The sequence below is a fragment of the Hesperophylax consimilis genome, chromosome 4 (assembly GCF_061612785.1).
Source record: "Hesperophylax consimilis isolate HC1 chromosome 4, BYU_Hcon_1.0, whole genome shotgun sequence".
NCBI classification, from domain to species: Eukaryota; Metazoa; Arthropoda; class Insecta; order Trichoptera; family Limnephilidae; genus Hesperophylax; species Hesperophylax consimilis.
In genome coordinates this window covers 29,647,741-29,661,921 of record NC_142839.1, presented here as the reverse complement: position 1 = coordinate 29,661,921, position 14,181 = coordinate 29,647,741, and the positions used below count along the sequence as shown (strand labels likewise).

The window sequence follows — 14,181 nt, the reverse complement described above, 5'->3', positions numbered from 1 at the left end:
ATAATAATTACTTATATTTTAGGGATGTCAAATTTAAAAAAATGCTAGGTTTTAAACATGTTTCAGATATAGAAAAAAAATCATAAGGTCGGTAATTGAAGTAGGTATTCGTTTAGACTATTTCCACATGCGGACATCATAAACTCATTATATTGTGTAATGCATAAACAATGCACGAATGCGAACAATGCATATAATGCAGAACCTTAAAACTGAAAAAAAGTAAAGATGGGGTTCAATATTTTGCAAGCTATTCACTTTAAACAATCGGGGCCGACCAAGGCGAAAGGTATCGATATGTTTTCCTTCGGTGCCTAAATACAATCGAGATTTGCAATCTGCAGCATAGGGAGATGTGAATCTATAATTGTTCACGGACTAAATTGCAGTTAAATAAGACAGACAATTGAAAATAACGTGAATGACCTCACTTATAAAATGGATACAATTTCATCTCTGTTGCAACGCACAGTGTATTTTGTCTGTGAATCAAAATCACGCAAAGTGAACACACAAAAATTTTACCGCTACACCTGAAGAATTAGATGAAAAAAATACCGTCTCACGTTAATATTTTATATACCATGATATTATTAATTTTCATGGTACGTAAACTATACACGGGGTGTTTAAAGAACGTAATTGACTCACTATAACCAGTGATTCCTGACATTATTTGGAGTAAAAAGTGTAAATGAAATTTTGGAATCCGGTGATGAATTTGACTAATGTATTGGACAGTTAGAAACGGGTATAGGAGTTGGTCAGTTGTTTGGTTTTGAAAACAAAAATTGAAAACAAAAAAAAACATCAAAAAGTCACCGGGTTCTGGAATTTCATTTACACTTTTTAAACCAAATAATTTCAGGAATTTTAAAGTAAAAGTAAGTCGAGTAAGTAATGAGTTTGGATAAAGTAAGTCGAGTCGTCTCTCAACACCCTGTGTGTAGGTGCTCCATACCCGAAAGCGTACGTGTGATAATTTGTACATAATCACCTGATACATATCGAACACACAAAATACTAAATAATATAAAAAGAACGCTTGACTTCCGATTCAATATATTTCGCTCCAAATATAACGTTTTATTAATCAGTTACATACACAATAATCTTAACGTTTCGTAGATTCACGTACTCGATTGTGTGATATATTATAACTCAGACGCTGGCAAATGTAATGCATTCGAATGTTACCATAAAAGTTATCATTAAGATAAGTTTGAACGAGAATGATTTTGGTACAAAATGACAGAGAAAAATGAGTTAACTCGTAATCGGTCACGAATTCGAGCTAGCCCATTTCACATGAATTGCAGAAGAGAGCGGTTGCTCCGCATACCGTTTCTACGTTAAATTGAAATGTGACGTTCCCGTTCAATTTGTGTGATTAAACTACAATTTCCAGCGGATTAACATTCCATTCCGTTATGTGATGTGGCGCAAATCCCTGTCTCATTACTCATTGCGCTCGCAAATTGATACAGCCGAAGGTAATCAGCTGCTCGCCAATTTTAGTCACGTTACATAATACCCTTGGGAATAAATCGTCGCCCACAGGGTAACCAGTTGTGTCACTCATTGTATGCGCCTTGTGTGACATATCGATTACACTGTCACGCGATCTGGGACGGAATCAGTGCGAATTGATTCACGGGAGAGATGCTCTGAAAGCTTTACTCTGTCGATACTTGAGGTGTGAATAACTGAACAAGCACTATGGATATTGCGTTCCTTGAAAGTATATCCGTGTCTTGGGTCAATACATTTATGATATGTGCAAATATGGTCATTGTGTGACGAGTATTTTCATTGTAGTGTTAGTCACATCATTGAGATTTGCGTCCTCTTTCGTTTTTTAACTGTAACAACACTGATCTTACAAAGATATGGTCATCAAAACAACAACAAAAAACATCACCGAACATATTATTTTTCAATTTACGGGGATAATCGAAAATTATATTTTGATGACAGATGTAGAGAGTACACGTGCAGAGCTGAAAAAGCTTATTTTCGGTCGAAGGTGAACATTATTTTTATTTTATTTTATTTATTTGGGAAAATCAACAGATTATTTACATATATAAGAATAAACTAAATAATAAAGATAAAATCCAATAACAGATTTTCACTTAAAATTATAATAATAATAAAAAATATTAAAACAAGAAACTAAGGGTTCTGTACCCGTGGCCTGAGAAATTTACAAAAAATACAAAATTGTAAATAATAAATAAAAAATAATAACAGATCTAGGAACACAAATAATATACTAATAACCAGCTAAATTACAAAAATTTAAATTTAACTGATATACTAATAACCAACTAAAATTCAAAACAAAATGTATTGTAAAATTTCAACACAGCAGCAATCAATAACACTACACAATAGCAATAATAACAATATAATAAATGTATACCTACAACTAAATTGAACACATGAGTATAAATTGGAAGGTAAGTAACTGGAAAGGATTCAAAGCAATAACATGATAACTTCAAGTAGAATATTTAAAATTATTTAATGTTAGTTATTACATATCTTTTAAAGGTTCCTAAATTACTGGAGAATATGTCCATATCATTAAAATTCTTATTAAATATACTACAGGCTCTGAATATAAACGCATTTTGTCTTATATTAGTAGAACATTTATGCAGATGAAAAAGTGATTTTTCTCTAGTTCTAACGCTCGGAACTCTAAAATTAATTTCAGACAGAAGGGGAGAACAATCAATAAAGCCATTGATAATTTTATGGAGATATATTATATCTGCGGAGTCTCTTCTAGTTTTTAATGGCTTAAGTCCATAAAGGTCCATCGAGCTGTTTAAGTCAAGGTTTGAATTTAGTTTGAAATTTAAATGATGGACAAATTTTCTTTGGATGGCTTCAATGCGATTTATGTAAATATTATATTGAGGATTCCATATGGGAGAAGCGAATTCAAGATGACTGCGAACATAAGAAAAATACAATATTTTAAGTGTTATGATATTATTAAATTCTTTTCCAATACGGAATAAGAATCCTAGCATTCTAAGGGCTTTCTTAACAATCATATCAATATGAGCCTCAAATGTAAGTTTACTGTCAAGTATAACACCTAGATCACGAATTTGTGTAACTTTTTTGAGTAGTTGGCCAGCTATATGATAATTATGGTCAAACTTAATTTTATTTCTAGTGAAGGTAATTACATAACATTTAGAAGTGTTCATGTTGAGACGATTGCGGATACAATAATCATTAAGCCTATACAGATCTTCTTGTAGTTTAAAGCAGTCAATTATAGAATTAATAGGCAGGAATATTTTCATATCATCAGCGAAAAGTAGAACATTTGCATAATTAAAGCATTTTATAATGTCGTTGATGAAAATTGTAAACAGTAACGGTCCCAGGTGAGATCCTTGGGGCACACCTGAGGGTATATTTACAATCTCAGAGATGAAGCCATTTATTGTTACTCCCTGAGTGCGCCCATTAAGATAGGAGACTAACCATCTATATAAATCCCCATGAATTCCCAAAGCTAGTAATTTGGACAAAAGAAGACTGTGGTCAATTTTATCAAACGCTTTTGAGAAGTCTGTATAGATTACGTCAACTTGGATTTGATCATCCATTGATTTAGTAATATTTTCAATGAAAATGGCAAGATTAGATACAACCGATCTTTTTTTCATAAAGCCATGTTGGTTCACGAGTATTACAGACTCGATGCAGTTATATAGTTGTTCATGAACAATTTTTTCAAAAATTTTACTAAAGATTGGTAATTTAGATATCGGTCGATAGTTCTGGACATCATTTTTAGCCCCAGACTTAAAAACAGGTGTGATGAGAGCACTCTTCCAACGATCAGGAAAGATACCTTCTTTCAATGAGGATTGAAAGAGCAATAAAAGGGGCTTCGAGATTACCTTGCTACACATTTTGATAAAGAAAGCCGGAATTTTATCACTACCCGCACCCAGTGAGCTAGAAATAGTATCGATTATTTTTTCTACTTTTTGTTTTGAAACTGATACCGAGGAGATATTAACTTGATTGTCAAAATGATAGTTGGTAGAGTGTACATCGGAAATAGTGTTGTAATTAAAGGTGGAGACGAAATGCTGTGAGAACAGGTTACATATTGCGAAAGGATTTTCAGCAGTCACTTCGCCCAGTTTCATAACATGAGGCAAACCAGAATTATTTCTTTTTCCTTTAACATAAGACCAAAAGTTTTTAGGGTCACGAGATATATTAAGTTCAGCGTTTGTTATAAATTGTTTAAGACATTCTCTAGACAATTTCTTTTGCCTTGATCTAAGGATACAGAATTCATGGTAGTCTAAAGGATTGGACCACCTTTTCCACATTTTAAACACTTTATATTTTTCCTTAGTCAGTTTTATTAGGGCTGGACTAAACCAATAGGGATAAGAATTATTAATATGAACTTCCTTTGACGGGACGTTTAATCGAATGATTTCATATAAAATTGTATAAAAGCGGTCAATAGCAGTATTGGTTGATAGGTTTAAAAATTCTGCATCCCAATCAATACTACTAAGGACGTTATTTATTGTTTCATAGTTAGCTTTCCTAAAAAGATTGATTGTTCGTTTGTTGTCCACCATAGGAGTTTCCAGAGATATGTTAATGTCAACAAGAATGCTTTTATGATGTTTACATTCAGGGATGAGATACTGGTCAGTATTTGATACAATTACAGGGATCGAGCTAAAAACAAGGTCTAGGTATGTATGATTATTATTTGGAAAGGTGCAGTACTGTGATAGATCAGTAAATGAAAGGGTGTCAGATAGTTTGGAAATAATTTCAGATTTAGAGCCATTCGTAATTTGCATACTATTACCATTACTTAAAGACCAGTTAATTTGAGGTAAGTTGAAATCACCCGATATGACAAAATGATCATCGTGATGTAGTCCTCGAAGTTCACATAATTTATCCATGAATTCATTTATATTTTGTGAGTGATTGACTCCTGGAGGTATGTAAACACAGCATAAATGAATTTTTATGAAATTATTAATCGTAACAGTCACCCAGATGTCTTCAGCATTCGTGTTAAAATCCTTACGTTCATGAGCTATGAGGTGCTTCTTCAACGCAATCATTACTCCACCTCCTCTTTTTTGCTCATTGCGATCGCGCCTAAATACCAGGTAACGGTTGTCAAATAGCTCTTCACTAGCAATACTGTCTACAAGCCAAGTTTCAGTTATCATAATAATATCATAGTTGTTATTGGTAACATTAAAATAAAATCTATCAGTCTTAGAACGCAGTCCAGTCACATTTTGATAATATACATTCAACATTTTAGTACATTTAGTTGATAAAATATATAAAATATAAGATTGATAAAATAGTTGTAAGCATGTTCTAGTAAATTATAAATATTAGAGTGGTGTTGTAGTAACGCAAGCAGAGTAATTGTAGGATAATTTGGATTAAAGTTGGTAGTATTAAAAGAGTTAGTTGTTAATATTATACAAATAAAGAAAAACCAGTACAAAGGATGATATTTTAAAGTAGGAAAAAAGATAAGGTAGATAGGAAAAATAAATTGATAATAGCTTATAGTCACACGAGACGATGCTAAATCTAAGAAGATTATCAGCAAAAAACCTGAGTCACGTCAGATTCCAATGTCACCTGAATAATGGGACTAGTTTCATTTTTGCGTATAAATATTTTTCCGTATTTGATCCATCTGAATTTAAAGTTTTTATCCTTGCTTAAGTCTCTCACTGTCTTGAAGAGCGCACGGGTTGCAGCAGTCAGATGCTCGTTGACATAAATTTTGGAGTCCCCGGGAAGCTTCAAATCACTTGAGTTGAGACTGCCTTTCTTCCTTATAGCAGCAAGAAAGTTATCTCTACTGCGGCTGGCTGTGAACTTTACTACAATTGGACGAGTAAATTTAGGATTTTCTCTGGGTAATTCCTTGACCCTTGTACGAGAGATTCCATCAATATCATTTGGGAGAACATCAACACCTGCCTTGGCTCCTAGCAATTTTATGATATCTATTAAATTTTCATTTCTTTTTTCCGGTATGCCAATAATTTCCACGTTATTTTTTAATGAGGTTTGCTCAAGACGGTTTAATTTGGACAATACCAGATTATAATTAGTTTGAAGTTCATTGTTTTTGACTTCGAGGTTATTAATTTTGGAGTGACACTCTCTTAGCGCATCATTCATTGTTTTTAATTGCATAAACACTTTATTAATTTCTTCTTTAATTTCGTCCTTAAACAAAATTAGTAAATTACCAAAGTCTGGCTCTGAACCAGCCTCAGCAGCGGGGCTCTCTACGGCAACATTACGTTTTGACTTAGTACCCGCTTTAGTAGGTAGAACAGACATTATGAATAGGTACTGAACTGTCAAGGTTATGAAACAATGAATTGTAGCACTCTGTAGAGTCAACGAAATCACACGATCACTTACGATGTACAATATGCAAGTGAAATAATTAATTACGCAACAACTTTTTGTGGAATTGATCACTTTTATAAGCCCAAATAAACATTAAATTAACAACGATTTTACAGTCGACCACTTGGTTCAAGAGTATTGTTAAGATTGAAATTATTATAAAATGTAATTAATTGGAAACCGCAAAAGAAAAGGCAAACAAGTCAATTATAAATCTTATCGGGTTTCAATTAAGCAACAGTTTGCTCGAGCACAAAGTTCGCAAAGTGTTTAAGCCTAAAAGACCTGCCACAGAATTGCTCAACAGCAAAAGCTCGCAATTATTTATTGTCCCCCGGGGCGATGTGTAATATTAATTCCTCGCCTCTTGAAACTTACCTGCGAACCAACAGTTAAATGATAATAACAAAACATGTGCTAAAAGCTTTTATGTCCGAAATTACTACTGCAATGGTTAAAATGGAAATTTCAAACAAATCTAGCCAATAAATCCGACAACTAGATATACTTAAATACTTTAGAGTGATGAAGTATTGTTTTTGTTTAAAAATGGGACTGAATGGACGATAGTTTCAAATTTGGGTACGGTATTCACAACAACAGTCAAAGTATTATCCAGAAGTAATCTCCTTTATTGATATTCACGAATTTTATCATTTCAATGGTAGGAGCGGACGCATTCCTGTTTAGATACAAGCAGAATTTTTAATTACGCCGTTTGTTCAATTAAAAACAAAAATCACAATCCGACGCTTTTACGATTTAAATAAATGCACATAGGAAATGAAGTCGCATCAAAACACTGCCGGGTACAAAAAACTTTAAATCAGATGTACGCCTCCGCGGGTGGTTTTTCAATGCCAATGAATTTGATGTTGACAATTTTATATATTCAATGTCACACACTGCGGGATTATGTCAACCATATGACTCAACAAACATGATAGAACATGATACTGAATGGTCGTGGCGTCAAAATGTAATATACCGGTACTGGGAGACAAACTAACGAACTAAGGATCATCGTTCAGCTCAGCACACGGGATACTAGGCGGATGGGGTGTATGTATGTAGTATATTGGGAAATGGTGGGTGGAACTATTATCGGAATATCCCGATACAAAAGGCAATACCAAATTATTCCAAAGATCATATTATTATGACTTCTGGGTGGGACTGGCTCCCACTAGTTAGTCGCAACTACCGGGTCAGAGGTACTCTCACTTTTGTTCGCGGAGTGTCGCATAATTTACTTACAAGTTCCTACTTGAAACTATTAACACAAAAGACTTAATACTGAAGACGAAGGTCTGACTGATTTTGAAGGTGAAATAATAACCTGTCGTTCGATGAGACGTGATATTATTGATATGCAAAGCCTGGTCAGTGACTATAGGCTGAAACTCTCACGAAGAATTGACATTATGCACGTACTTCATCAGAACACAACCTTTATTTATTTTTAAAAGACCTTTGGGTACACCAAAGGTCATTCAAATATCGTAGCATTGTTTTCGCAGTTTATGTTGGGTAAAAGCCACAAGCGTGTCTTTTCAATTTCCGACACATTACATGTCTTCTTAAAAAAGTGGTTGTGCCCCTGTCATGTTATGCGTTGAGTTATTAATGATTACATTGATTACTGTTCCAGTTTATACGTGATTTTTGCTGGCGTGCTGACGATAATGTTAGTAGTTGTTATTGGCGGCTTAGTGGGCACTTTATGACTGGCTCGGTCGGTACCTGAAAACTGGTTCGAGAGAACAGGTCCTATTTGGAAAACCAATAGTAGTTAATGGACACAATAGGATGCCATGATAATAATTAATAGGCTCCTCAAAGATTGTTCAATGTTCACATAAGGCAGCCCTTCGCTATTTGAGTGAATGATGTTTATTTGATTTTGCACCTAGACACATTCAAAAGCTATTGCAATTAGCCTCACCTGCAATTACGGCGATCTATATATACCTTCTGTAGTCCAGCGTCTACCCACCGACTGCCTACACCGACACGGCTCGTTATAAGAACAATAGCAAGTGTGTTTGTTTTCAGACATCAGAGACCGAATGGAACAATAAATTATCGTGGTCTATATCCACGATTCCCAATAGGCGAATGCTAGCCAGTACCAAAATATTCCTCTGCAATATGAATCACACTTGCACACGCTGATATAACCAAGCTAGTGCCAGGGGCGTGCAGACCATATAGGCACATGAGCACTGTCTACCCTACTTACTCTTTAAAAATATAAATTCTTCAAGAAACCAATTTACACATTAAAAAAATACGCGCAAAGAAAACTAAGAATGCACCGACCGATATAAGTTATCAAACTAAATATGCAAACGACCACACGTCACATTCAACACATGTTGTATTCATTCGACATAAAAAATGTACATGTGTGTGCGCTGCTCAAAGCCGATTCGTTTGTGTTAGTGTCGAAAAAGGCCGTGCCTTTTGGTACAAATCACAAATGTAACAATCAGTGCCATCTGTTGGTACTTATATTAATTAGTACAACTGTACTAAAGAAATAATAATAGTTTACTAAAGATAGAATTATGTTGGATTTTTATAATCCATTAATTGGCTTGTGAATGCATAAATGAAGCGGTTATTTCGATATTTAATATGACTTAGGTAATCCCAACACCCATCGACGTAAGCCAGCAGCTTAGCATTTCTTAGCAAAAACTTACCACACCCGTGGTAATTTTTTTAATTATATATTAATTCGTTATTTTTTCTATCGCCTACCTTAATTAAAAACTGTGCACACATGGTTGACAAAATAAACTCGTTACACCGAGCAGACTGATCTGATAAACAAATCTAATTAAATATCAGCGGGCAACTCAACATAAAGCTCTCAATCCGCATATTAAGCGCATTGGGAAACATTAAATTTTCGGTAATAAAACTAAGGGTTATTCATGATGATGTCATACGAACATAAAATTATGCGAACAGCCAATAGCCTCAAGTTTCGTTAGGGTGGTAAAAATGGTGGAATGTCTATTTATCCAATTAAGTACATCAAGGCTGTAAAAGATGGTGGGTAGCTAATAAAATACGTGAAAGCACAGAAATAGAAAAATCATATAGTCATCCGAATGAAAAAACTTACAGCAAAACATAACTATGTAATTTTTTGTATAGTTCTAATGACTAACAATTCGCAAAGCATATTGTTTTCGCTACTTAAACATACTGTTATGATAGAAAGAATGCACAAAGCACGAATGTGTACCAAAAAGTTATATTTTTAATGATTTTTTGCGACAAAACGTGGATTATACAGAACAAGATGTACCCCGCCACGCGTTACTGTGGCTCCTTCTAGAACTTTCGAGAGCATTCTCGAACTTTCCAGAACCTTCTAGACTCACCTACACCCTCCACTCAGTTTGGAACCTTATAGAACCTTCTTGAACTTTCTGCTTCCAGAACCTTCTAAAGCATTTGAAATCCTTCGTGAACTTTCTGGAACCTTCCAGACTCACCTGCACAGTCGGCGGGCCCATTCTGAAATAATCTGAGCATTCGCGGCCTTCCCACTACAGAGCACGTTTTCTTCACCCATTCCCGCCCATGCTCAGCCACCCCCACCAAACTCTCTTACTTTCGATGTGACACCAAGGGCTATCTACCACCATAACCAACGGTGGGTGGCAACGGCTGGGTGTGAAGAAAATTAGGCGGGTAGGGAAACTATATAAATTAGATTAGATTAGAGGTATAGGAATCGCCACTCCCGACTGGCCACATTCAGGTGGTGTACCTACTTGCCTTGTTCATATATGGTATCTATGGCAGCTTGAAACATTCGCTACGGTAACACGAAACAATGGAAAAGAAATACGAAATAATATGGTCTGTCGGCCTTGACTGTGAAATGCTTATAGGCTGTACGGGGGCGCTACGACAAATAAAAACGAGGCAAAGTATTGAAATATTTAGACCTCTAAGGTGTGAAGTTTCAAAGGAGGAACACAGATGAATTCTAAATTGAAATAATCAACAAAATTGAATGATTAAAACTTTTTATATAAATTCACACTTTAACTTTACTGAAAACAAACAGCGGTAAGATTCGCTAGCCTTCGATCCCAATCAAAAAGCTTACGTCAAGTAATTTATTAGCCTCAAATCATTAGCACTGTTTGCTCGAAGCTCGTTCAAGGATACGGCAACTACAGCATAACGAATTTGTACTGGTTACGGTGGTTTTTGTTATGATTGAAAACAAACGTTTTTTAAAAATCAATGAACGCATTCAACAGCTAAAAATGTAAAATTTATCTTATGGAGATTGACAAACAATTTGAAAAGAGCAGTACAAAATAATATCGATGGATAAAATACTATTCCACCAGCGGAAATCTTGAAAGCTTGCGAAATACAAAATATCTTACGTGTTTCCGTTGCTCCAACTTTCTAAGAGTTGTTATTATTATAAAAAATGACTAATTCTCTTTTGTAAAATGGTCGACTGAATTTATTTGGAGACATTAATAATATTTGTCTGACACTTCGATACGCACCAAAGATGCCACATACGATAATAATTATAGTAATTTATTGAATGGAACAACATATCGGAACAAATTCCGAATGGCGAAGGGACTAAAATTTAGAAAGGAAATCGTGCTACGAAATATTGCCTGCATTCCACATAACGCCACAGAAAATCGAGTTTGAATTATTGAAGTCGGCGGTGATATATTAATAAAAAATGCGTTTCCGCAGACAAAAGGTAATCACACTTTCCTTTCAGGTTTCTGCGATGGACCATCTCCATCCGGTTGTGCTCAGTGGGATATTAGGGCAACAGAAAAGTGGAGATTAATCTGATAACTGTTCTCGGTACAGCCTCTGCCCGGCAGCCTAATGCGTAGGCAAACCAAATGTGACAGAACATCGCATTTCACCGACATCAAAATAATTTAATGTAACGACCATAACAATAACGGTTTTCCGCTAGGACCGTCAGATTTTCGTCGCATTCTTCTCAGCGGCAGACTGAACCGCAGCTTATCAAATCTTTTGTTAGGGCGGATAAAGAGATGCCGTGAATACTTAGTAAAGTAAGACAATTCCATAAAAAACAGTCAAAGCCATCAACTTTAACCTGGAGACTTAGATAGTTAAATTTAATTCCCTAACTTTATTCAGTTAAATTTAACAAGTGGAAGAAACTTGTGGTTATACCTACCAATGCAATCTTTAAATTTACACGGGTATTTTGTTATAAATACACGCACTGTACACGTGTTTCAAGCCCCGTGTAATATTTAACGGTTTATAAAACGAAACAACCTGTTTTCGAATGAGGTTTTATTTAAAAGTTAAAATATACGTTTTGTGATTCATCCCAAAATAAACATTATGTAAGCCGAGCGTTAAGAGAGGGGAGAGGAAAAGAAAGGGGGAGATATAGAAAGAATGAAAGCTTTGTGCTGATGATCCGGGCGGTTATGAAAGTCGATGTACTCAAACAGTGAGATAGGTTAAAACCATGTTAGAACACTACAAAACTAGAAGAAGTTTATCTTACCTCGATGACACGTTCGAGGGTGAAGAAATGCCTTGGCATGTAGTCCAGGACGTCCCCAGAGTCCCTCTCGATGCCCTCGTCGTCTGTCTCCGGGGCGCCCCCCGCGCCCCCCTGGGTTCCGCCGTGCCCACCAACTTCCGGGCCCGTGTCGTCACTGCCCTTGTTTGACTCCGAGTCGTTCATATCTGAAACAAGCATATCGAAAAATATTAAACACAAACAAAACACTTATAACAGATTTGATTTCGTAAATGTAAAACGATAGGTTCCATTCATCGACCTTTTGAACTTGGGAAAACTAACCGAGAGAAAAACAAGAAAGATCGTATTCAGTTCAAGTCAGATTATTTTAAAGAGGAATCACAGAAAGCTACAATATAGTTTCGGGGTTTAATCTTTACCCCTTGCACGCGAGGTATTGGGCAAAAATGACCGTTCCTCGTCAGCTGATGTCAAAGTACCTGTATGAACATTGGTAGTGGGCACATTTATAAAAATCCTCGTACTAAATAACTACCGAAATATTCATAAATATATTTGAATTTACATAATACATTTTTATGCAATATCCTTTCGCATTAATACCAAATGTATTCCGTCAATCCGTATTTCGATAAGAATCATCTTTCTTAATCATAGTAACCGCAAATTCTGCTAACTACTATAGAACGTCTATCAAATAGTGCATGAAAAAATGAGTAAACTAAACCCTTTGAAAACGTCTTATTGAACTGGAATAATATATCTCATCTCAAGAAATGATAAATGATATCATCGTGAAGAAACTGGATTAAACAATACAAAAATTAGCAACAACAGACATATCATACGGCAGTGGCTCAAATTGGCGGAATAAAAAATGAAAGCTTTTGTCCAAGTAGTATGAGCTTATCACTTCACAAAGTGAATAGCAACAATCGCAGCAATCACTCTTACTTAAAGAATAGCTCACAAAGGACTAAGTAGAAAGCATTATTAGCAAGAATGTCAGAGGCAAAAGAGGAAAGGGAAGAGTAATAGTGAACAGCCGGTTATTAGCCCGACTTTTGATACGATATCTAATACACGCTGGTCTCGAATGACGGGGGCGTTACACGCGTACTTAACTATTTTAGCACTGGTTGACATTAAAATGCTATTAGCGGCATTAGAAAGTTGCAGATTTACGTAGAATACATCTGAATACGCTCAACAAATCTGCAATTACATGTACACGTACATTGGCGTAGCGACAACGAAGGGAACGCACCATATCATCAACAGAATATTTACGTAAATATTGTGAGAAAGCTTTCCAAGTTCTTACTTTCAAACATAATCATTTAAACCGTAAACTTAATATATTGATATACAGTTATGCAACCTTATTATTTTTTTTGCAACGAAATCGAAAAATTTTAAAAAGCCAGCGGCGCTTATTCCTAACTTTTTATAATCTAAACTAGAATTGCTGCATTCTGCGTGCAGCTAAAAGTTTTTTTTTACTGAATTAAAGTTAGGGAAACTGCGATATTTTTATCGATTATCAAATGTAGTGAGGTTAAATAAAGTGGGCAGCGGAGGCAGATATGAAAGAGGAAGACTGAAGAGTACCAAGCCATTCGAATCTAGTCACTATAACCATTGCCATTTCAAATAACGTAAATAACTCTCACTGTTTTTTGGGGGGTCGAATTATTTAACAGGCGTAGAAAATTACTCAATTCCGTTGTCCATTGCCTGCATTAACCTTCTCTACGCCACTGATTGCATATAATAAATAATGTATGATGTTAAGATTAGAATACAGAATCCCGCCGAATGATATGGGCGGTGTGATGGATGTTTTCGCCCGAACTGAGCCCTTATGATGACAGGCGGCTTTACCGTCAATCGCAACCGTAGGCGACTTTGCGAAACGAATGCAGCAAGAATTCCCTACTTTACTCATGTCAAAATTCCATTTCAAGGTGGCGTAAAAACATTATTCAAGTATGTTGGCGGATTAGCCTGTGGGTAGTGGAAAGTTGCTAGTGATGAATCCAAACAAATAAAACATAGGCTGCGGCTCCTCTATTTAGCATTTATAAATCAAAAAATAAATAATAATTACAGTGATAGACGTGAAATTGATAAGAATAATATAAATGTCATTTTAGGAAGCA

The 14,181-nt window shown here is 35.4% G+C and overlaps 1 protein-coding gene across 1 annotated transcript in view; it reads right to left on the bottom strand.

The window, feature by feature from the left end:
* Nucleotides 1–14,181, bottom strand: part of LOC149424507 (protein spire-like) — a 161,971-nt gene that overhangs the window by 21,211 nt on the left and 126,579 nt on the right. The window contains exon 4 of the mRNA XM_089631070.1: nucleotides 12,038–12,222. Coding sequence (XP_089487196.1) covers nucleotides 12,038–12,222 — 185 coding nt within the window. The remainder of the gene's footprint in view (nucleotides 1–12,037; nucleotides 12,223–14,181) is intronic.